Below are 25,574 nucleotides of genomic sequence, written 5' to 3'. Positions count from 1 at the left end.
ACTGAGGAGGCATAAGGTTTAAGAACTAGTGACTCATATACCGCTTCCCCAAACCATGTTCCATCACAGCCCTTCGAAAGAAAAGGGCATGAACTCAAAGCAAGTAAGGATGTTCATCCATCTGTATTTGCCATTCATCTCTTCTTAAAGGCACGTGATAAAGTAGGTCATCTCTTTGGGAAAATTATCTACCAAAAAATGCCTCTCTGTCTCCTTCTCAAAGAGATAAATGGCTCTGGAATTAATTCGAAGAGAAACTAAAAACAGTAAGATCAAAAAGAATGAGGACTAGAAGTAGAGGCGGGAGAAAGGAAGAAAGTGGAGAAAAGAAAAATATGATTTGAGCCTGCCAGAGCAAGGGACATTGAGGGTGGCCAGGAAGTGAGCCTGCTGAGCCTGAGACGAAGGAGAGAGAACACTGGCTTCTCGGAGCTTCAGAACAAGAATATGACTACAGAGAGGCGTCTGGGTCAAAAGGGTTCAGCAAGCCCTGCCTTCCAAACCAAGGGGAGCAGGACTGAGCCCACCCCTAGGGCCCCCTGGTGGTTCAGATGATAAAGAATCTGCCTGCAATGCAGGGTTTGATCCCTGGGTCGAGAAGATCCTCTAGAGAAGGAAATGGCAACCCACTCTAGTATTCTTGCCTGGAAAATCCCACGGACGGAGGAGGCTGGTGGGCTACAGTACATGGGGTCACAAAAAGTTGGACATGACTAAAATTAGAGATACCAAGGGAACATTTCATGCAAAGATGGGCTCGATAAAGGACAGAAATGATACGGACCTAACTGAAGCAGAAGATATTAAGAAGAGGTGGCAAGAATACACAGAAGAACTGTACAAAAAAGATCTTCACGACCCAGATAATCACGATGGTGTGATCACTCACCTAGAGCCAGACATCCTGGAATGTGAAGTCAAGTGGGCCTTAGAAAGCATCACTACGAACAAAGCTAGTGGAGGTGATGGAATTCCAGTTGAGCTATTTCAAATCCTAAAAGATGATGCTGTGAAAGTGCTGCACTCAATATGCCAGCAAATTTGGAAAACTCAGCAATGGCCACAGGACTGGAAAAGGTCAGTTTTCATTCCAATCCCAAAGAAAGGCAATGCAAAAGAATGCTCAAACTACCACACTCATCTCACACGCTAGTAAAGTAATGCTCAAAATTCTCCAAGCCAGGCTTCAGCAATATGTGAACTGTGAAATTCCAGATGTTCAAGCTGGTTTTAGAAAAGGCAGAGGAACCAGAGATCAAATTGCCAACATCCACTGGATCATGGAAAAAGCAAGAGAGTTCCAGAAAAACATCTATTTCTGCTTTATTGACTATGCCAAAGCCTTTGACTGTGTGGATCACAATAAACTCAGATATGCAGATGACACCACCCTTATGGCAGACAGTGAAGAGGAACTAAAAAGTCTCTTGATGAAAGTGAAAGTGGAGAGTGAAAAAGTTAGTTTAAAGCTCAACATTCAGAAAATGAAGATCATGGCATCTGGTCCCATCACTTCATGGGAAACAGATGGGGAAACAGTGTCAGACTTTATTTTGTGGGGCTCCAAAATCGCTGCAGATGGTGACTGCAGCCATGAAGTTAAAAGACGCTTACTCTTGGGAAGAAAAGTTATGACCAACCTAGGTGGCATATTGAAAAGCAGAGACATTACTTTGCCAACAAAGGTCTGTCTAGTCAAGGCTGTGGTTTTTCCAGTGGTCATGTATGGATGTGAGAGTTGGACTGTGAAGAAAGCTAAGCCCGAAGAATTGATGCTTTTGAACTGTGGTGTGGGAGAAGACTCTTGAGAGTCCCTTGGATTGCAAGGAGATCCAACCAGTCCATTCTAAACGAGTTCAGTCCTGGGTGTTCTTTGGAAGGACTGATGCTGAAGCTGAAACTCCAATACTTTGGCCACCTCATGCGAAGAGTTGACTCATTGGAAAAGACTTTGATGCTGGGAGTCCCCTCCTGCTGGGGACAGGAGGAGAAGGAGATGACAGAGGATGAGATGGCTGGATGGCATCACTGATTCGATGGATGTGAGTCTGAGTGAACTCCGGGAGTTGGTGATGGACAGGGAGGCCTGGCATGCTGCGATTCATGGGGTCGCAAAGAGTCGGACACGACTGAGCGACTGAATTCAACTGAACTGAGGGACTAACACTTTTTACTTTTCACTAGGACCCCCTTGACTACCATTGGCTTGGGGGCTGGCCTCTTGTGCCTGCTTCTGCTTACTTACAAGGATAAAGAAAAGTCACTGGCAAGTATTAGTTTTGACATCGGGCCGGAGAAGGGGAAATGGGGAGAAATTTTGCTTCCAAGCCACAGTCTAAATTGATTTTAAATGATTTATCTCCTGGCCTTCCTTAACGTAAGCCAAACCCGTTTCAGTTATTTCATGACTGTACTTGGAGTTGCAGTTTCACCATATTTTCCTAAGAATTGGTTATGCAACACTGCCTGAAAGGCATCAGGGATAGTCTTCCCTTTCCCCAACATTACAGTTAAGTCCTTATGTAAAGAGTTGTTAGGATTTGGGAAACTTCTAGCTCATGATCACATTCTCCTGACAATTAGGAGCAAGCTGCCTCAGACCATGAGGCTTTCCTGCTCATGACAAGAACTGGTCATATTGTATTCTTGCCCAGAATGGCCTCCTCCCCTTTCCTGAGATGGTCCCCCTCTATCCCAACCACCCCTCAAGGCCTGGCCACAAACACCAGCGTGAAGCAGAGTCTGATCGCCCACCTGGATACTTCAGCTCCCACCATCTGTGTCACTCACACTGCACATAATTTCTGCCTTTTTTGGTATAGATTTGTGCCCCTGCCTGACTACAGTCTAAGACTGGTAGCTTCTGGCAGCCACAGACTGTTACTCACTTTCCTTGGTGCTTTTCCACTATGGTCTCCTGCTTCTGAGAAGCGCAGAAAACACGTCAACTGAAAGACTGAATGCGGGAACAGATGCATTTGCCTTTCTCCTAAGTGACTAGCAATGAAGCGAGTATTCTCTCTCTTGTCTTTGAGATTCTCCCATGTTCAAGAAAAATATATCTTACTTCCATTGAGGAAATTGCACTTATTTTGTATATCCAATTCTGAAAGAACCAAAGCATGGGATAATAATGTTGTAAATTTTCATCACACATTGTTGTTCAGTCACTAAGTTGCATCTGACTCTCTGAGATCCCACCGACTGCAGCCCACCAGGCTTCCTTGTCCTTTACTAACTCCTGGAGTTTGCTCAAATTTATGTCCATTGAGTCGGTGATGCTAATTTCTTAAAAGAGATGTTTGACACACAGTTTAAAAAGAGAAGGTTACAGGATAGTAGGTGCTCAATAAATAAATCCTGAGTGAGTGAATGAATGAATGAATGGTAATAGGAAATTGGATAAAAATAGAAATGGTAGGAGAAGTACAAAAATAGTAGACGCACAAGAAGTTAAAGGAGACCTTGGGCTAATTAAACTCCAAGTCAGAAATGCTTATTTACTACAAACTTTAACTTGGTAATTCAACAAGTAGAGAAGCAAGGCAATTGGTTGAGAAGAAAACATACTTTAAAGACAGACATCTGGATCCTGACATCACTCAGCCACTGTGTGACCTTGGACAAGTGACTCAACCTCTCTGAGCTTCACTATTTTTTTAAAAAAATCTTTTAATTTTGAAGTAATTTTAGATTTTTAGGAAAGTTACAAAAATACAGAGAGTTCCTGTACATAGTTCACCCAACTTCTTCCAGTGTTAGCATCTTTCATAACCATAGTCCCATTATCACAACAAGGAAGTTAACATTGATACATTCATACAAATTAAACTAGACACAATATTAGAATTTCACCAGTTTCCCATCAATATCCTTCTTCTAGTCCAGGATGTAATAGGACCCCAAACTACATTTAGTTGAGCACAAAATTTCTGGTCTCCTCTAGTTTTTGACAGTTACCGTTCATGACCCTGACACGTTTAAAGAGTAGAATGTCCTTCATTTTGGGATTGTCTGATTTTTTTTCTCATGTTTTGGTTCAAAGCCCAGGCTCTGAGACCTGACTCTGTGGGTTTCAATGTTGCTGTTGCTACCTGCCACCTATGAGACCTTTTGAAAAGAATTCCATCTCCTCGTGTCTGTTTCCCCTTTGGCAAAATGGGGTTAATGACAAGAATCTGTCTCCCAAGGTTGGTTGTGAGGAACAAATAAGTGGCACATGTTAAATAATTAGCATGACAGTGCTGGGTGACTACTAGCAATTCCTGTGAATCACGGATCTCCCTTTGAGGAATGATGCTCAGGGCATCTCTGGAACACAGAACTCTTTGGGCTCAGCCTCTAACTCTCTCTTCATCCACTGGGCCTCACTGTCATGATACAACCATCACCAGGGTCATGACTGACAGGCTATGGAGGCTGCAAGGTGAGCTGCTATGGTTGGACAGTGTTTAAGTAACAAACGTTGATTGATCCTTTGCCAATCAGAGATATATGAGACCTAGGATATTCTCTTAGCATTTAGGTAGTTTACTAAATGACGAGGAAACTACTGTGTTTGTGGAATTCAACCAACCAACAACCACCAAACACACAGACTGAAATTCTGTGTTTTAATATTCAAGACAAGGAAATGAAGTCTAAAAGAAATAAAATATAGACCAGAAAGCTCTGGGTATGGGGTTAGGCTATGGAGTGAAAGTATTCTTTAAGTCCAAGAGTGCAGCATCCCCTGACCCTAGCACTTCATAGAGACCTGCCTCTCTAGCCTGTCCTTCATCCTTGGTCCAAGGTCACAGGGTGTCCATCATTGGCTGTTTTGCTCCCAGCAAGCTCCTAGACCTCTTATAATACCTCCCTTCTAGATGTTCCCAGACTCTGGTCACACCTGTCCTTTTTAGAGGTTGCTTCTGGCAAGGCCTTGGAGGCTTTGGAGGGACTTTCTGGGGCTGAGAAATTGATGGTATACAGAGGCCAGGAATGAGGCAATTCATTGTCCTTCAAGACAATGTTCCTCCCAGATCTCCTGACCCAGGTGTATTAGTGTTTAATTTCTGTGGGGAGAGAACTGACAATAGAAGATGGAATGGGCTAGAAGGACCCCATGGGGAAGGAATCATGTCATCAAACTCCAAATTAAGACATCTAGAATTACAAGCACCAGGAGGAGATTATTTGAAAATGAGCCCAGGAAGAACATTTTGGCAAAGGCATACAGAAAATGAGGGGTTCTGGTTGTCCAAAGGGTGAAAGCTTGTAGAACATGGTTACACTATGGGATCAATTAGGTTGAAGGGTGGAGTGGAGTGAAAGGGAGGATGACAGTGTGTCTATCTCATTACCTGGAAAGAAAACAGTCATCATGGAAGTGTCAAGACAGACAGGTAGATGAGATAGCAGTAACAAACAAACCTAAAAGGAGAAATGCCTAGTGGTCACTTACTAGCAGTTAGACAAAGACAAATATCATACGACATTGTTTATGTGTGGAATATAAAAAAATGGTACAAGTGAACTTATTCACAAAACAGAAGTAGTCACAGCTGCAGAAAACAAACTTACGGTTACCAGGGGGAGAGTGGGGGAGGGACAAATTGGGTGATTGGGATGGACATACACACACTACTATATATAAAATAGATAATTAATAAGGACCTATTGCATAGCACAGGGGACTGACTCTACTTAATATTCTGTAATGTCCTATAAGGGAAAAGAATCTAAAAAGACATACGTATGTGAATAGCTTATTCACTTTGCTGTACAGCAAAAACTGATACATTATAATCAATTATATTTCAATTAAAAATTAACTAAAAATGTAAACAATCACTTACTAGTGATTCAATCACAACACATCTGAGAGTGGCTTCTTACCTCATTAAATCTCATCACAAGATCTTCGAGAGCATTGTGCTCTCCGTTCTGGGAGGTAAGAATGGATGCTGAGATGGATGCTTTGAGGCAGGGCAGGGACCTCTGGCGTTCTGTTGTGCCCAAGCCCCGGGTCAAGAAGAAAAGATAGTCAACTGGCAAGACCCTTCGGTAAATATTTTGCTCCTGCTCCATCAGGATGCTGGCGACTTCCTCTGGGAACTGGATCAGAGGCTTCAGATCAATCAGTTCCTTGCTGATCCCAGCTGAACTTGAAGGAAGGGCACTGGAATTGGCCATCGAGGTGCCTGGTTGGCGTTCTGAAATAAAGCAACAGAAGCCACGGTTACGCAGTGATTGGTAACCCCTACCACAGACATTTGGGCTTCCCAGGTGGGGAAGAACGCTAAAGAGCCAGGAGATGTAAGAGACTCGGGTTTGATCCCTGGTATGGGAAGGTGCTCTGGAGGACAGCATGGCAACCCACTCTAGTATCCTTGCCTGGAGAATCCCATGGACAGAGGAGCCTGGTTGGCAACAGTCCTTAGGGTCGCAGAGAGTCGGACACGACTGAAATGATCTGGCATGCATGCATGCGCAGCCATTCAGAATCTTACAGCCTTCTCCCCAGATGTACATCGACAGATGAAGGGATAAAGCAGCTGTGGTACATATATACACAAAGGAATAATACTCACTCATCAAAGGAACAAATTTGAGTCAGTTGAACTGAGGTGGATGAATCTAGAGCTTGTTATACAGAGTGAAGTAGATCAGATAGAGAAAAACAAATAATGTATATTAACACATACATATGAAATCTAGAAAAACGGTACTGATGAATCTATTTGCAGGGCCAAAAGAGACACAGATGTAGAGAACAGGCTTGTGGACACAGTGGCAGACGGTGAGGAGAGGGTGAGACAAACTGAGAGGGCACTGAAACTTACACATTACCATATGTAAGACAGATAGCTAATGGGAAGTGGCTATGTAACACGGAAGCTCAACCCGGTGCTCTGTGACAACCTAGCGGGGTGGGTTGGGGCGGGGGGGGGTGGCGGGAGGTTCAAGAAGGAAGGGATGTTTGTATACTTATGGCTGATTCACGTCATTGTATGGCAGAAACCAACAGAGCATTGTAAAGCAATTATCTTCTAATTAAAAATAAAGTTTAAAAAATCTTATAGGTTTATCAACTCAAGTTTCTGCTTGGTGAATAGTTCTATACTATCTCTCCTGTTACGGAGACCTTCCTGATATCTGTCTTGCCCCCCTCCCACTCTTTGGTTTTCCATTTTCAGAAGCAGAAGTGATCTAGCACACCATTCCCTAACCAGTTCACTGTGACACTCTGCAGAGTATTAGTGAAGGAGAACGTACTATTTGCTTCCTCACCCTCCAGGGCTAACCGCCAGTCTGAAAGGGAATGAGGGTGGGCACAGGCAAAGCAACTGAAATGGAAGAGGAAAGAAGGCTGTAGGGGGAGGAGGCCTTACACATACAGGGATGTGCACCCTGTGTGCGAACACACCAGAGAACTAGGGACCCTCTGCACACCAGATTTCAGAACTTCACGGTCTACCCTGCCAATATCCCACCCTCAAAGATGCCAGTTCCACTGAGATTTATCTGGGGGTGTGCAGGAACAGAGAGCTTCCCTGATGTCTCAGACAGTAAAGAATCTTCCAGCCATGCAAGAAACCTGGGTTTGATCCCTGGGTTGTAAAGATTTCCTGGAGAAGGAAAGGGTAACCGACTCTAGTATTCTTGCCTGGAGAATCCCATAGACAGAGGAGCCTGGAGGGTTATAGTCCATAGGGTTGCGAAGAGTCAGATATAACTGAGCAACAAACACTTTACTTTCCTTACAGGGACAGAACCACCTATACAAGTAAGGAAGAAATAGGTAAAAAGGAGATGTATCTAAATAAATAAAGTAAATTTTATTCTCCACTTCACAACTGATAATAAGAAGGTGGTGGCAGGAAGAAAGGTAGCAAGTGTGTTAGACAGAAGTCCCAAAGGCATTCATTCATAGACTCAAAATTATTCCCTTAGCACACGTTCACTTTGCCACAGTGGATATCTCCACCTTCCATCTCTTCCTTTCCACTGACTCTTCTTTGCCTAGAGATATATTAGTTACCTTTATCCTTAAACCCAAACTAGTAAAATACCCCTTCTCCCTTAAACTCCAACTAGCCTTACCCTGCATTATCTACCTTCTCTAAAAGGTAGTCTACTTTCCCTGATTCCTTCCTCTACGAGTATGGCGACTATATCGTCTGATTCAAAAATCAGGCCATGCATGATTCTGCTCAAATTAATAAATCAATAAGGATGTGGATGGAACACAAAAGCAGAAACCAGGTCTGTCTTAGATGACAGTGTTGACGCGGAATACCAAATTATATCTGGTTCTCTCTAAGCTCATATTTGAAAACAATTCAAATGAGGCAGGTACTCAGTCAAGCCTACAAGACCTCATTCTCCAGCTTGCTGAGAAAGTGTCCAGATTTCCCCCAGACTGAGCCAGAATATGCCCTGAATGATGATGGAGGCAGATTTCAGTATTTGATGCTGATAATTTATGTACAGTGGAACTAGCCATATATAGTAAATCTTCCCAGAAGTAACCAGGTTTAAGACATTTCAAAGTATAGCATTCTGTGAAGGAAATAAAAGTAATGCCCTAATCTTATGAAATAGCTGCTTATTTAACTTACATGCAGAGTACATCATGTGAAAAAAACTACAGGCTGGAATCAAGATTGCCAGGAGAATATCAATAACCTCAGATATCCAGATGATATGACCCTAAAGGGAGAAAGCAAAGAAGAACTAAGAGCCTCTTGATGAAGGTGAACGAGGAGAGTGAAAAAGCTGGCTTAAAACTCAGTATTCAAAAAATCAAGATCATGGCATCCAGTCCTGTCACTTCATGGCAAATGCAAGGGGAAAAAGTGGAAACAGTGACAGACTTTATTTTCTTGGTCTCCAAAATCACTGCGGATGGGGACTGCAGCCGTGAAATTAAAAGACGCTTGCTCTTCTGAAGGAAAGCTATGACAAATCTAGACAGCATGTTAAAGATCAGAGACATTACTTTGCCGACAAAGGCCCATCTAGTCAAAGCTATGGTTTTTCCAGTAGTCATGTAAGGATGTGAGAGGTGGACCATAAGGAAGGCTGAGCACTGAAGAATAGATGCTTTTGAATTGTGGTGCTGGAGAAGACTCTCTTGAGAGTCCCTTCGACAACAAGGAGATCTAACCAGTCAGTCCTAAAGGAAATCAACCCTGAATATTCACTGGAAAGACTGATGCTGAAGCAGAAGCTCCAATAGTTTGGCCGCCTGATGCAAAGAGCTGACCCACTGAAGAAGACCCTCATGCTGGGGAAAACTGAGGGCAAGAGGAGAAGTGACAGAGGATGAGATGGTTGGATTAATTCAGGAGATAGGTAATATTATTATGTGATACTCATATAAGGTAACATAAGTGGTCAGCTGGGAAGTTGGGATTTGAATTAGGGTCTTTTTGACCTCAGAGTTCGTGTTCTTCATCACTCAGCATATGATCTTATGTAGCAACAGAATAGCACATTGGCATTATGGATTTTAAATGCATCGCAAGTGATTTCTGTTAGCATAAGTCAGCTTTCTGTGCTTGCTTACTTGCAGTGGTCTGATGAGATGAGCTCTTCAAACTCCAAAGGTAAGGATTTGACTCTAAAGAGCTGACAGTTCCGTTCTTTGGTCAGCCTGGAGCCATCATGTCAATCACAACATTACATTAGAATGTAGCAAACAGTAATGAAAAAATGCCCTCTCCTTTCCTTCTTACAAATTCATATGAAAGTCCCCGTGCTTGAAACCAAAATTTTTGAAAGTGTATTACACTGAATTTATGCAAAACATGGTTCCTTTGTTAATAATTTAGAGACATACTGGGTTAAACAAAGTTAAACAAGCTTTCTTTTTTCTATTTTAACTGCAGGACTTCTCAGAGCCTTTAATCATTCCCATTAGGGGAAAAACTATCATAGCACACAGTAGCTATCCTCAATTTTGCTACCTATCTCTATATCATTTACATGGGAAATATAGTTTCCTCAAAACTTTTGTCACCTGGGGAAAATAGGGCCTTGGGTACTTGTGAGGTTAGTGGTTCCAAAGAAGCGTGGTCTGCCATATTGCCAAAGACAATATATAAAGGTCTATGTAAAGATCCAAGGGTAAAGGAGAACATTGCTTATTTAGGAAACTGCAAGTCATTGCCCAAGACTGTAGCATATATTAACAGAGATGGAGCATCTGTACAGAAAAGGAAGGAAGCTTTATTTTCTGGAAGGCACTACAGAACAGGTGTGGCTCATGAAGGCACAATGGGGGTGGTAGGAGGATCCAAACATATACATGAAGAAATGTACACCTTAAACTTTTGGGTCTCTGGGTGGACCTATGCAATCACCTGACCTTGAAGGAAGAGAATCTGGGCCAGGTCTTCCGCTGAGGGATCCTGTGGTAAGAGACATCCACTTAACCCTTGGTTCCTTCCTTCCTATGACCAGAAAGCCCTGATCTTGCTGATAAACTTGTACTCCCAGGGACTGTCTACTATTTCATTGAACTTTTTTCTAATGTAATTTTACAGTATTAAAAAGATATATCAAAATGGTATCTGAAAAATTCAGCCAGAGAACACAATTCTAATCTTCTCATGGGCACAAACTGGTTTGGTATTTGAGCAGTTTTTTCCAAATATTGCAGTATTGTTTTTGAAAAATTAGTTCAAATTGCAATTAGGGAAGAGCGAAGAAAAAACTTTTATTATATCTACTCTATCCATTTTTCTTTGATCTGAATTCATTTTGTAGGCAGTCCTTTATTTTTTTAACTGAAGCCCTGGATTCATCAACCTCACACTTAGTAGTCTTTGAGTGATGTGATTCTAATCATATAAAATAAGACAGGAGAGGAAGGATGTTGATTTCTTTCTTCTATTTAAGATTCAAAGTTGACTTGCAGACACTGAATCTCAGGCAGAGTTGAAAACTGTTTTTCAACAGGGAAGTAGTAGACTTAGATTGAGAAAGCTCAGCTAGTTGGTGATACTTCCTCATCATCTGTTATTGGTTTTTAGAGTAACAATCAATCTTGCAACAACTGTGTCCAGTCCTCAATACTGCATGATTTTGTGAGTTCACAAATCAACGAAGCATATTATTTCTAAGCCATACTTTTTTTTAAAAGGGGGAAAAACCAATATGCATAGATTGAGAATTAAACCATAGTCAGATAAAATATAAGCGATGGAAGAGCCTCATTGAAGAAGAAAATATGACAGAATTCCTATTAGTAAAAAATAACTTCTGTGCTCACTCTGACTTCCAAAGAGATATGAGCCCACCATGAAAGTATAAAAAATTAGAGAAGTATAAAGAAGAAAATTAAAACAATCAATAATCCTATACTCACAGAAAATCTCTGCTAATACTTTTGTTGTAGCATTTCATATTTTTTCTAAAAATGTACAAAGCATTTACAAAATTAGGATTGGAACACATGCTTTTTTTTTTTTTGAAGCAAACAAACAAACAAAAAACCCAACTTATTCTACAGTGCACATTTCCCCAACTTTAAAACTAGTTTTCTAATATTTGACCTTAGTGGCTCTTTAGTAGTCAATGTTATGTTTACCATTTATGTCATTATAAATAACACTGTGATAGAGTTTTTAAATATATCATTATATGTGCTTATTATATTTTCCAATAACATTGAAACAGAGAAAAATTTCCCACCCACACTGGGAAATTTCCAGGGAGCAGTAATTTCTTTTCACAGCACACATTAGTCAAATGTTTTAGCCATATTTCTCATTGATCACCTATTGTTTCTGATTTTTTGGGTAAACAAAATTAATTGAGCCAAAATTCATATGGTAAACTATAATAAGATGCCATGCTTACACAGGAAAGTGGCATTACTGGCTCAAAGTTAACAAGAGGGAAACTCTAGAGTGCCAATGACAATCTAATGCCCTTGTTCCCAGCAGGCCATTCCTGATGGCCAACCCAGTAGATGTGAATATTTCTAGAGCAGAGCCCAAGCAGGTCACCTGAACACCAGAGTCTGATCTGGCTGAGCAACTTAAACCTATACTATTTACCCTTAAGGGATTCTGTGCTTCTGTTTTATAATGATAATCATCAACAATAATACTAAACAAATTATAATATCATTAAATAATGTATAATAATCACTACTTACAGTATGCTAAGAATTGCTGTAAGTGCCCTAAAGAGGTCTCACTCAGTCCTCACAAGCACTTTATGCCATAGCACCATATGCTATTACTTTTTTAAAGCTTATTTCTTAAAATTATTTATTTATTTGGGAGTACCAGCTTTTATCTGAGGCATGTGGGATCTAGTTTCCTGACCAGAGATTAAACCCAGGTCCCCTGCATTGGGAGCACAGAGTCTTAGTCACTAGAAAACCAGGAAAGTTTTATTATTATTATACTCACTTTATATTATTATATACTCATTTTATTATTATACTCATTTTATTTATACCCTTTCCTATTATTATACTCATTTTAGCATACGGGCACAGAAGTTACAGAACTTATTCAGTATCATCCTGAGATTAGTGATAGCCATGCCACATCAGTCTAACACCCAAGTCCAGGCTCCCCAAATCACCACCCTCTCCGGCTTGAAGGATTTATTCCTCTTAGTGTCTCTAGACGACTGGTTTCCTAGTGGTAGGTAAATGAGGTGGGACTCAGACCAAATGATCGAGCTGGAAGGACCTCATTCAGGGACAGCTAGGGCAAATTTCCCACACCTTCCACTTCAGGAAACAGTGCCTCTAAGAGACCAAGCTTCCTGTACAAGGTCACGGAGCTGAATATCGGCAAAGTTGGCCTCCGACTCCCAGTCGGGTATTCCCTCTCTACTCCACTGTCTCCCCTACTTAGTTTGGGTAGAATCTCAGGTGTTGTACACTCTTGGGGGGAATCTCCCCCAGAGGAAGAAAACAAGGTAATGGGGAGTATAATCCGGGGGTTACGAGTGGCGTTCTAGCAGTCACACAGGAGTGGGGCTGCAGCCCAGCTCAGGCACTGACTTGCTGACTGACCTTGGGTAAGTTCTCTACAGCCGTGTCACCATGATGATGGGGAAATTAAAATGAGAAAATGCATGCAAAAACGTTTAGCACGTATTCAGCTCTCAGCAGTTAGCTGTTTTTTTTTTTTTTTTTTTTTAATTGTCGTGAATTTATCTTTTGAAAGAGGAAGGAATCTTGGGGCCTTTTATCTTGGAAGTCAGATGGAGAGACTTAGTCATATATCAAACCATTTCAGGGTATGGAAACTTTTGCTTTGTTTTTATAACCTGCAACTTGTACCCTCTGGTATGGTGCCCATCATAATCGAGCATTTTTTTAAAAAAGATCCTCATTTATTCATAGGAAAATATCCATCACATTTTGCCATACATTTTAATAATAGATTCCCCACTTTAAAAAAAGTTATCCCCTCCCCACCCCAAATTTGCTGTTCTTAATTTGGCAGCTGTCCCCTCTATGAACAGTCACATCCCTTCTAGCTTGGCATCGTCAGCAAACCTCATTGAAAAGTCAGAATAGTCTCAGAGTTAAATCCTTTCATGCTAAAATACTGCTGAGTTATTTACGTCCAGTCTTTTTTTTTTTTAACTGAGATATAATTCACATACCATAAAACTCATTTTTGAAAGTATACAATTCAGCAGTTTTTCAGTATGTTCATGGAGTTGAACTGTTGTCATAGTTACTTTTAGAACATTTTTTATCACTGCTACTTCCTCTAAGGCTCAGCAAGTAAAAAATCCACCTGCAGTGCAGAAGACACAGGAGACGTGGGTTCGATCCCACATCAGGAAGATCCCCTGGAGGAGGAAATTGCAGTCCACGCTAGTACTCTCACCTGGACAATCAATCCCATGGACACAGGATCCTGGCAGGCTATCTAGTCCATGGGGTCACAAAGAGTCAGACACGACTGAGCAATAATACTAGAATATATGCACTCACATTATCAGTCATTCCCCCTGGCCAACTCTTATCAGCCCCCAACAACCACTACTCTTTCTGTCTCTATGGATTTGTATATTTTCTAAAACTGAATCATACAGTATGTGGCCTTTTGTGTATGGCTTCTTTCAGTTATAATCTTTTCAAGGTAAATCAATGTTATAGCATGGATCGGTACTTCATTTCTTATTTTGGCTAAATAAGATTCCACTTATGTATATACCAAATTTTGTCTATCCATTCATCAGGTAATGAACATTTGTGTTGTTTCCACCTTCTGATGATCATGAATAATGCTCTTACAAATATTTGTGTAAAATCTTTTGTGTGAGTAAATACCTAGGAATGGGATTGATGGATCATATTGAAGGAGGAAACAGACAGAGCAGGCTCCATCTTGAAAGCAGGACTCCATCTTGGGCCGGACTGTGGACTTTGAGCTATTTATGGAAATGACATACCAGCTGGAAAACCAGACCCACCCCACCCCCCAACCCCCGGAAGGAAGAGCCCCAGAGCTCCTATCTAGACTCTCCATCACCTAAAAGAATACACTAATTATCTGTGTAACCAAATAGAATCATAAATTCTATTATGCTTATTGGGGTATGACCACAGGCCTATTGATAATTGTCCACTGTTAACTACCTAGGCTTAAGGCATACGAATCACGGGTTAACTTTGATTGTATCTTTCTTTTCCTTTGTTCAGACTACTTTCAGAGAATTTGGGGAGGTAGGTTTGAACATGTATATGTAGGGTATATAAGGTTTTCACAAAAACTAGTTGGGGTCCTTGGCTAAGAGAAGACTCTGCCTTGGGCCTGCCGATGTAATAAACTGCACTCCACTATCTGCATCATTCTTCTGAGTGAGTTTGTTTCCTGAAATGCATGACTGCAACAATATGATGACTCTGTGTTTAGTAGTTATTGAGGAATGCTCAAACTGTTTTCCTCAGGGACTGCACCGATGTACATTCCCTCAGCAATGCACAGGGCTCCAATTTCTCCACATCCAGGTCAACATTTGTTTTCCTTAAATCTTTTTTTAAATTATAGGCATCCTATTGAGTGTGAAGTGGTATCTTCTGGTTTTGATTTGCATAATCCTAGTCACTAATGATGTTGAGCATGTTTTCATGTGCTTACTGTCCATTTGTATACTTCTTTTGAGAAATATTGACTAAAGTCCTTTGCCCAACTTTGAATTGGGTTGTTTTGTTGTTGTTGTTGAGTTTTATATATATTCTGGATGTTAATCTCTTATCATATATGTTATTTGCAAATATTTTATCCCATTCTATGTGCTACCTTTTAGCTTTACTGATAGTGTTCTTTGACAAATATTTTTTTTTTAATGGAAATATCATTGCTTTACAACATTTTGTTAGTTTCAGATGAACAGCAAAGTGATTCAGTTACACATATATGTATTTCAGATTATCTTCAATAATAAGTTATTATAAGACACTGGATATCACAAAATTTTTAATTTTGATAAAGTCTTATTTTCCATGTTTCTTCTGTTACTGTGATTGTGGTGTCATATCCAAAATTCATTGCCATATACAATGTCATGATGCTTCCCCCTATGTTTCATAGCTTTCAGTTCAGTTCAGTAGCTCAGTCATGTCTGACTCTTTGCAACCCCATGAATCACAGCACGCCAGGCCTCCCTGTCCATCACCAACTCCCAGAGTTCACTCAGACTCATGTCCTTCAAGTCAGTGATGCCATCCAGCCATCTCATCCTCTGTCATCCCCTTTTCCTCTTGCCCCCAATCCCTCCCAGCCTCAGAGTCTTTTCCAGTGAGTCAACTCTTCGCATGAGGTGGCCAAAGTACTGGAGTTTCAGCTTCAGCATCATTCCCTCCAAAGAAATCCCAAGGCTGATCTCCTTCAGGATGGACTGGTTGGACCTCCTTGCAGTCCAAGGGACTCTCAAGAGTCTTCTCCAACACCACAGTTCAAAAGCATCAATTCTTCAGCGCTCAGCCTTCTTCACAGTCCAACTCTCACATCCATACATGACCACAGGAAAAACCATAGCCTTGACTAGACAGACCTTAGTCAGCAAAGTAATGTCTCTGCTTTTGAATATGCTATCTAGGTTGGTCATAACTTTTCTTCCAAGGAGGAAGGTCTTATATTTAGTTCTTCGATTTGTTTTAGGTTAACTGGACATGGAACAACAGACTGGTTCCAAATAGGAAAAGGAGTACGTCAAGGCTGTATATTGTCACCCTGCTTATTTAACTTATATGCAGAGTACATCATGAGAAACGCTGGGCTGGAAGAAGCACAAGCTGGAATCAAGATTGCCAGGAGAAATATCTATAACCTCAGATATGCTGATAACACCACCCTTATGGCAGAAAGTGAAGAGAAACTAAAAAGCCTCTTGATGAAAGTGAAAGAGGAGAGTGAAAAAGTTGGCTTAAAGCTCAACATTCAGAAAATGAAGATCATGGCATCTGGTCCCATCACTTCATTCAAAATAGATGGAGAAACAGTGGAAACAGTGTCAGACTTTACTTTTCTGGGCTCCAAAATCACTACAGATGGTGATTGCAGCCATGAAATTAAAAGACACTTACTCCTTGCAAGAAAAGTTATGACCAACCTAGACAGCATATTGAAAAGCAGAGACATTACTTTGCCAACAAAGGTCCGTCTAGTCAAGGCTATGGTTTTTCCTGTCATCATGTATGGATGTGAGAGTTGGACTGTGAAGAAAGCTGAGCGCCAAAGAATTGATGCTTTTGAACTGTGGTGTTGGAGAAGACTCTTGAGAGTCCCTTGGACTGCAAGGAGATCCAACCAGTCCATTCTAAAGGAAATCAGTCCTGGGTGTTCTTAGGAAGGAATGATGCTAAAGCTGAAACTCCAGTACTTTGACCACCTCATGCGAAGAGTTGACTCATTGGAAAAGACTCTGATGCTGGGAGGGATTGGGGGCAGGAGGAAAGGGGGACGACAGAGGATGAGATGGCTGGATGGCATCACTGACTCGATGGACGTGAGTTTGAGTGAACTCCGGGAGATGGTGATGGACAGAGAGGCCTGGCGTGCTGCAATTCATGGGGTCGCAAAGAGTTGGACACAACTGAGCGACTGAACTGAACTGAATTTTTGTATATAGTGTAAGGCAAGGGTCCAAATTCATTTTTTGTACATGTGTATCCAATTTTCCTAGCATCATTTGTGGAAAACCTTTCCCCACTGAATGATCTTTGTTGAAAATTATTTGATCATACATGCAAGGGTCTACTTCTGGGATCTCCATTCCATACTTCTGGTCTATATGTCTGTCTTTATGCCAGTATGATGATTACTGTAGCTTTGTAGTAAATTTAGAAATTGGACCTGTGAGTCTTCCAACTTTTTCACTTTTAATTTTTATTTTAAAAAGTTAATTTGGCTATTTTGGGACCCTGAAAGTCCATGTGAATTTTAGAATCAGCTTGTTAATTCCCCCAAAACAGCAGGTGGAATTTGGACTGCACTGAATCAGTAGATTACTTTGGGGAGTATGACCAGCTTAACAATATTAGTTTTAAATTCATGACCACAGGAGGTCTTTCCACTTATTGAAGTCTTTTAAAATTCCTTCATAATGCTTTGTAGTTTTGAGTGCACAATTCTTGGATTTCTTCTGTTAAGTTTATTCCTAAGTATTTTATTATTTTTGATGCTGCTATAAATGAAACAGTTTTTGTAACTTCACAATCAAATTGTTCATGGCCAGTGTAAGAAATATGACTGAGCTTCTGTCTTGCAAGCCTGCTGGATTCACTTATTAGTTCTAACAGGAGTTTAGTGGATTCCTTAGGATTTTCTATATATGAGATCAGGTTATCTGATAACAGAGACAGTTTTACTTCTTTATTTCCAGTTGGAACACCTTTTGTTTCTTTTTCTTACCTAATTTCCCTAGCAAGACCCTCCAATAAATGCGAAACAGAAGCAGTGAGAAGAGATATCTTTGTCTGGTTCCTGCTCTTGGGTGAAAAATTCTCAGTCTTCCACTATAACAGATTATATTAGCTGTGGGTTTTTCATAGATGCACTTTATCAGGTTAGAGAAGCTCCCTTCTATTCCTATTTTGTTAAATGTTTTTATTGTAAAAGGGTATTGGATTTTGTCAAATGATTTTTCTGCATCTTTTGAGATGATCATGTGGTTGTTATCCATTATTCTATTAATATGGTGCATTACTTTAATTTTCATATGTTTAACTGCATATTTATTTTATATTAATGTATTGCAAATCTAAGTACAGCCTAACCAAGAAAAGCCTTGTATGAGACCAGCAGACATTTATTGTTTATTTGCAGTTCTGACCTTAACTTGGACCTGTACATTGGACAAGAACAGATGGCAAACTGGGACGTGACTGTAACCATGACTTCAAACCACAAACACTCTGATATTTTAAAAATTATGTTTGTTTTAAAGAAAGGAAATATATATTTGAAAAATGCATGTTGAAAATTGTTGTTTGTTATTATAATCACATATTCAACCCATGATGATATGAGTATCCATTAAAATAGCTCTATGACTTAAAAGAAAACTGGTGGATGTTATTTCTGATTTAAAACATATTAGTTCAGAACTGACCTATACCAGACTTTGCGTAGCTCGAAGTCACTTAATAAGAAAAACATATGTCAACCTGGAATTTATTTATTTATTTTTGCCCATAAAAGGCAGTATTAATTGTACTGACAGCATTAGTTGCTAACATTTTATTTAAGTATCTCCTTTAGTCCTACCAATGACTCTGGTCCAAGTATGATTAAGTGTTAGTCAATCAGTCGTGTCCAACTCTTTGCGACCCCCATGGACAGTAGCCCACCAGGCTCCTCTGTCCATGGAATTCTCCAGGCAAAAATACTGGAGTGAGTTGCCATTCCCTTCTCCAGGCGATCTTCCTGACCCAGGATCAAACCTGGTCGCCTGCATTGCAGGCAGATACTTTGCTGTCTGAGCCACCAGGGAAGCCCCCAAATATGATTAAATATTTCATTTTACAGCTGGGAAAACGCCAAAGGTTAAGTAACTTGCCTAAATACTCACAGGTAGTAAGCAGTGATGCCAGGAATTTGACTCAGACTCATTTGACTTCAAAGTTCATTCTCTTCCCCATTCTCTTGTACTCTGGGTACCACAGTTAAAGTTATGCACAAATTCAAAACTGTTCATTTCCCCCTTTCAACTAAAATGGGACCAAAACCTGAAGGCATAAGCATTCACAGTGTGTCACTTGTTGACCAAATGTTATTTCAACTCAAATCCTCAGTAAGTACTTACCACATGAATTCAGCCTATGGGATATACCTTATCTAGTAGAGGACACGACTGTATAGAAACTATTTTGTATTTAATTATGCAATATTATTTGAGTAGAAGATCTTTACTGATAAAGTCAAAGCCACCTTTAAGAGGGGGAAAAATAGCCATGCCAAAGTGGCTAGTGATAGATTGGAGGAAATTATGATTTGGTGCATTAAAATTGCCACACAAATGTCATGGAGTGGGAGCCTGGTAATCTACACGTCTAAGCCTAACACTGTGGACCTTCCCTGAGTCCGGCCTCAGGACACTACACGATCTTGGCTTTCCTCTTTACTCTCCAGAAATGACACTGGTTTCTGAGTCTTCCTGCAGCTCCTGAGCCTGAACTCTACAGTCTCAGTTCTCTTACCTCTCTCTTTCCTAGAAATGTTCATCTCAAGCTGCAACCATCATAGCTAAGCAGATGACTTTGTAAATGTGTAATTCCAGTTCTGACCTCCCACTGAGCTCCAGTCCTGATGCTTCTATTTGGAGGGTCTACTTGAACAACCAGCATCTTAGAGGCAAGTTATACAAGTTGAACTTCTAGTTAGGGTGTCACCTTCACTTCCTCAGGTACAAATTCTTGGGGACATATGTTACTCCTCCACCTCCTGGGCTGAGTTTGCATCTACTAGTTATTTCCAGAATTAGTCGCTTCCATCCCATTTTCATTGCTTTCTCTCAATCCACCTGCATGGATGTCTGCATCAACCTCTTGACTGTCTTCCACTATGAGACGTTGAGAAGAATCTTCACAAGACTTTTCTTAGGCCAAAGTCTAGGGGGTTAGCAAGGCCATTTGATTCTGTGACATGATGTCCATGATGGCAGTGGGACGTGGGAGAAGGGAGCCAGTTCAATAAAATGTGTAAAGAAAACACATACAGGTTTCAAGATGTCTAAGAGGGACCTCACGCTTTCTTCCTGAGGCCAGCTCCTCTTTGATCTGGTATAGAACAGTCATAAGACCTGGAATAACAGCTGTCATCCTCTCTCGGAGCAGCAGAGACTAGAGAAGTGCTGGTGCCCATTCCTGGACATGAATACATGCCCAGCCTCTGGTATCCGTGATCCTGAGCCAGACTGCTGCCAGCTATGACTGTGCAATCCAGGGCTTCATGCTTGGGTACTTTGGGTAGCTTCATTCTCACGTCTCCCACCAGAGGCCTATGATAAGGAGGTGGTAAAGAAGGAGCCCTGGGCTGCACATGCAATTCGGGAGAGTGAACAGGTGCCTGGGCTCTGAAATGGGATGGAACCAAGTTCAAATCCTGCTCAGCCACCCTTTAGTTGCTTAACCCTGTAACTAATCTCTTTGAGTGGAACAGACCATCTGCTCAGCTTCCTGTGAACTCCCAGCTGGAAGGCATACAAACCACCACTAAAGAGACAAAAAGATGGGGAAAATCTGTTTCCTTCAACTTCTTAGAAGTGAAATCTCATCTGTGGTTGGGATAAACACTGGCACACCTCTGAAGTTAGATGGGGGTGGGATCATCATGAGGCTCTCGAAGTGCCCTTTAAAACAGAGACACCCACTTAGCCTAATGACAGAGGTTTGAGTTTGTGGACTGGGGCAGGCAAGTTGGGGGCCAGAAGGGAATAGCTCAGGACAATAGAGGGTGAAGCCACCAGCTCTCCTTCCCTTTCTCAAGCTCTTCTTAAGTAGGAGCACCAATTTATGGTCCTTCAGTCTCAGTTTTCTTATCTTTGAAATGAGAATCATGAGCCTACCTTACAAGGTTGCTTTGGAAATCACATGAGATGTACATAAAACACTCAGCATAGTGGTTGGGCCATTCACAGAAGATCTGAATATTTCCACATAAACTCTGGGGAGCTGGTCATATGCCCTAGGAGTGTGTTATTATTTACTTGTTTATAAGCACATGAGAGCTGGCAAAGGGAGGGAACAGATCATTAATACACATAAGACATGTGACTTTTCATTCTGTTGAAGGACCAATTACTCACTGGTCTGTTATTTCTTTCAGGGTGACTTCCTTTTATCTATAGTTACAGATATAAATATAAATAATACAAGCAGATTCTATTTACTAACAGCTGGGGGGATCATATCTAATTACTCTATAAGCTCTTCAACTGAAGGGACCCAACTGGCTGACTCTCGCTCTGTCTAAAGGAAGAATCCTCTCTGGCTACTCTGAGTCTTACAGTTGTTGACCGCCAATCCTGGGCACCAAAGAGAATGCTCAAACAATCTTTGTCAATGAAAAAGACCTGGGATCTTTCCAAGGAGAACTTGAAATCGAATGAGACGAAGGGAATGAAGATAGAGGGCAAAGGAGAAAAGATTTTTGTACAATTATTGAGTAGTATAGCTAGGACTGAACTCGGGATTTTTACCTAGGAATTGTATTGATAAAATAATGCAGATTCCATTCATTAGGTCCCAGGTGGGGTCTAAGATTTCTGCTGTTTCTGGGACCATACTTAGAGTTGCAAGAGGGTTGACGTTGCTGAAGCACTTAGAATAGTTTATGGTATGTAGTTTCTGATTCAATAAATGATAGTTATTATTGTTTCTATTACTCGCACTGGCTGAGTTGCATGTAGCTCTTAGACACTGGGCAAGTGCATTTGGGTTTAGAAGTCCATTTTCCATGGACTTGATTGGCTCAGACCAGTGCCTCAGGAATCAAAGATGAATTCAAATGGGCTGGTGAACTGACCATAACAAACTTTGAAGATGCCTTCAGAACCAAGGATTAGAGCTCAAGGAAAAATGGAACAAACATACAGGAGAATATTTTTTTTTTAAAAAAAAGCTGCCTCCTATGTGTGGCAGCAACCAAAGGGTGCTGTAGCAGGACAGGGTTCTTGTTCTGTGTGCAGCAGGCGGGCTTCCTGCTCTAAGACCAGGCACAGACTAGAGTGGAAACTCTTGGACATCAGAGGAGTGCGGCCTCCTTAGGCAAAAGTGGGTGACACAGAAGCCATGAGATACAGAAAGGTCCCTTGAAGAGGCTTCCAGAGGTAATCTTGCTACTCAACATGAGGGTCTTGGCCATAAGCAAGTACATCATTTAGGAATCCCTGAAAAATTCAAAATTTCAGTCCTTCCCCAGACTTAGTAAATCCAAATTTACTAGGTCTACAAATCCTAACAAATTCAAATTTGTTGGAATTTGCATTTCAACAAAGTCCCCAGGAGACTCATATGCATATTACTAATTGACAAGCACTGCTTTGATGGAGTTTCTTTACAAGCGCAGTGGCCACAGGAAAAGAAGCATCCAGATATAGCAGAGAATAAGCCCACTGGTTTCACAAACCCACGGGCAGGACCTCAACTATAGTCGTTACTTATCATCACAATTATTTACAGCACTAATAGCAGCAGTTTACATGTGTATAATGGCTTAGAGTAAAAAAATTGAATGCCTCTACATTCCTTTGATTTATAGACTAAGCCTATTATTTCCACTTTGTGGGTACAGAAAACCAAGGCTCAGAGAGATTGAATAATCAAATACGCTGCTAAGTCGCTTCAGTCGTGTCTGACTCTGTGCGACCCCGTGGACTTGCAGCCTACCAGGCTCCTCCGTCCATGGGATTTTCCAAGCAAGAGTACTGGAGTGGGTTGCCATTGCCTCCCCCTAATCAAATATGAGGTCCCCCTAAAATGACTCTTTGAAACTATACCTCAAAAATTTATCTTCAACACAGAAGCCTAAATTAAAGCTAAATTAAAGCTTTACTCTACTACAGGTCCCTTTATAAGTACGTGGTTTCTCATTAACTTGTACTAAATTGATCAGTAGAAAAGATCAATATTTTGATCTTCAAATATTAAGATCTTAATACAATATTAAAAACAATATTTTTTAAAGCAATGCAGGCTATTTGCTTTTAAGTCCAAAGTAATAAAGGTACAGAAATGATTTTTTTTTCTTAAGAAAAATCACAAGAATTCAGGTCCAAGTTAAGCACTAAGCAGTCACCTTTGGGCACTGTAAATTGATACAAAGGTGTTCTGGGTAGCCCTGGTCCTTTTTCAGCTCTGTTTCCAGAGTTTGTAGTACTGTTGTTTGGACCTCCTATAGCTTATGTCGCTATCTCCCAACTCCTGGCAGAGTGCCTGCAGAGAGAAGAGGTTAGTAAGTGTCACTGAATGAACAGATGGAGAGACTGATAAACACAAGGGAATGTGACACAGTCCAGGGCCAAAGGAATCTAAGACCTGGGCTCCCTGCTCCCCCTACTGCGGAGCGATCAGAAGGTTCTGGAAGGGATGTGGCATCCACGTCAGCAAGCAAACTCTTCCTCAAATAGCTAGTGTAATTTCTCTAAGTCCAGACATTCAGACAGCAGCAGGGAAGAGAAGAAGAACAGGAAGCCCTTCCAATGGAATCCATTGGCAAGACTGATTTGTGCGACCTGTTTTGGATAAATGGGGTAGTAAGTCTGTGCTTTCCTGAACACGTCTGTTATCATGCACCTGTATGTCCATCCATCTCTAGACATTTCCCTCCCTTTCCCTTCTTCTATCTCTTTTACCTCCCTCATTTCCTTCTATCCTTTTTCTGTTTTTCTTCTAAGAGAAAGAGTTTGCACAAAAAATTCCAATTTTCTCATGTCCGAGGCAGAAAAAGAGAAAAAGAAATTTATATGTGCATATCCACCTGAATTATTAATAGCCAGGAAGAGGAGAGAGAATTTCCAGGCAGGTGAGTTGCTGTTGGTGGCTGATGTGGCCTGGAGTTGTGAGAAGGGTGGGTGTGAACGGGAGAAAAGAGCTCTGAGGTCAAGAGCTGTGAAAAGCTCTGTTTCCTGAGGTTTGCACTGACCCCCAGAGTCCACCTGCGGCTCCAGGCAGCCTCCAGACGAGGGCACACCCTCCATGCTCTCTCACTTCTGCCGAACCTGACCCCTTGCTAGACCCAAACCTGAACCCCTTCTAAGAGCCGTTCTGATCTAAGCCTCTGTTCTTACTATTTCTGGAATGTCTTCTTTGCTCTACATACATCTTTCCCTGTTGTTTGTTTTGGACAGTATGCTTTATAATCACTAAGTTCATTGATTTTACCCCACTATAATTCTGTGAGGCAAGTATCTACATTGTTCCCATTACTTTTAATCACTAATCTTTGTTTCTAATGTGTCATGGTATGGTGTAACCACATATTCAACGTCAGTCTTTCTATCAGCTAAATCACTGACTCCTGGAGATGAAGAGCATGCTTTCTTTTCACCGTTTTCCCTGTCTAGGACAAAGCCATGGCTAGCACTCAGCAAACGTTTTCGCAGTGTGATACATTTCGTTTCCTAGAGGTGGACTAGAGACAGGGTAAGAGCTCGGGTCTAGGGTGTGCTGTGCTGCGCCGCGCTTAGTCGCTCAGTCATGTCCGACTCTTTGCAGCCCCATGCACTGTAGCCCCTCAGGCTCCTCTGTCCAAGGGGATTCTCTAGGCAAGAATACTGGAGTGAGTGGCCATGCCCTCCTCCAGGGGATCTTTCCAACCCAAGGACTGAACCCAGATCTCCCACGTTGCAGGCAGATTCTTTATCATCTGAGCCACCAGGGAAGCCCCAAGTCTAGGCTGAGGTTAGTTCAAATCAGGCTTCTGCGACCTGTGGATTCATGACCGTCTAGGGCTTGGTCCTCAGCTGCTCTGAGTCTTGATTTCCTACCTCTATATACATCTCCATCTTTTACTAGACTGTGAACATCAGGGAGACAGGAGCAGTGTTAATTCTTCAATCTACCCCCTTTCACTGTCTCCAAACAGCATCTGAGTGTCCAGCCATTAGGCATCGAGTTGACTATTCAGTGAATGAATGAATGTTCATAATTCTCTATACATCTGCTTCCCCATTAAAAAAAAATGGAATTAAAAGGAAAACATGCCACTTAGCTGTTATGGGGAGAGAGACACAATTACACTATGTTATGCAAACAGAAAACTAAACAATGAGACAGGAAAGAGTGACAAAGGATATTGAAAATAGAAATCAAGGTTGGGAACTTCCCAAGACCCTGTCTATGGAAAATGTGAATGCTCTCTGGAACTTTCCCAACCCAGTCCCTGAATATGTAACACACTTCCAGAAGATCTTACTCGGACTTTAACATCCCATTAGCAGAAAAAAACGGGGAGTACTGTATAGGTTTTAGGTTCAGAACACAGTCTATTTCTGGGTTTGCAACTGAGGTGCTGAGACGCTTCAAAAAAGGGCAAAGACTGAAGAGCACGCAGTTAAATTAGACTGGAGTGAAGCAGTGAAATAGGACATTAACCCAC

General features: G+C 41.2%; 1 protein-coding gene across 1 annotated transcript in view; it reads right to left on the bottom strand.

The window, feature by feature from the left end:
* The window catches only part of PLCE1 (phospholipase C epsilon 1), a 326,931-nt gene that overhangs the window by 154,031 nt on the left and 147,326 nt on the right, over positions 1-25,574 (bottom strand). Inside the window, exon 3 of the mRNA XM_052660896.1 lies at positions 5,878-6,194. Coding sequence (XP_052516856.1) covers positions 5,878-6,194 — 317 coding nt within the window. The remainder of the gene's footprint in view (positions 1-5,877; positions 6,195-25,574) is intronic.

The sequence above is a fragment of the Budorcas taxicolor genome, chromosome 23 (genome assembly GCF_023091745.1).
Source record: "Budorcas taxicolor isolate Tak-1 chromosome 23, Takin1.1, whole genome shotgun sequence".
Classification (NCBI taxonomy): Eukaryota; Metazoa; Chordata; class Mammalia; order Artiodactyla; family Bovidae; genus Budorcas; species Budorcas taxicolor.
This window is presented reverse-complemented; position numbering and strand designations above follow the sequence as displayed.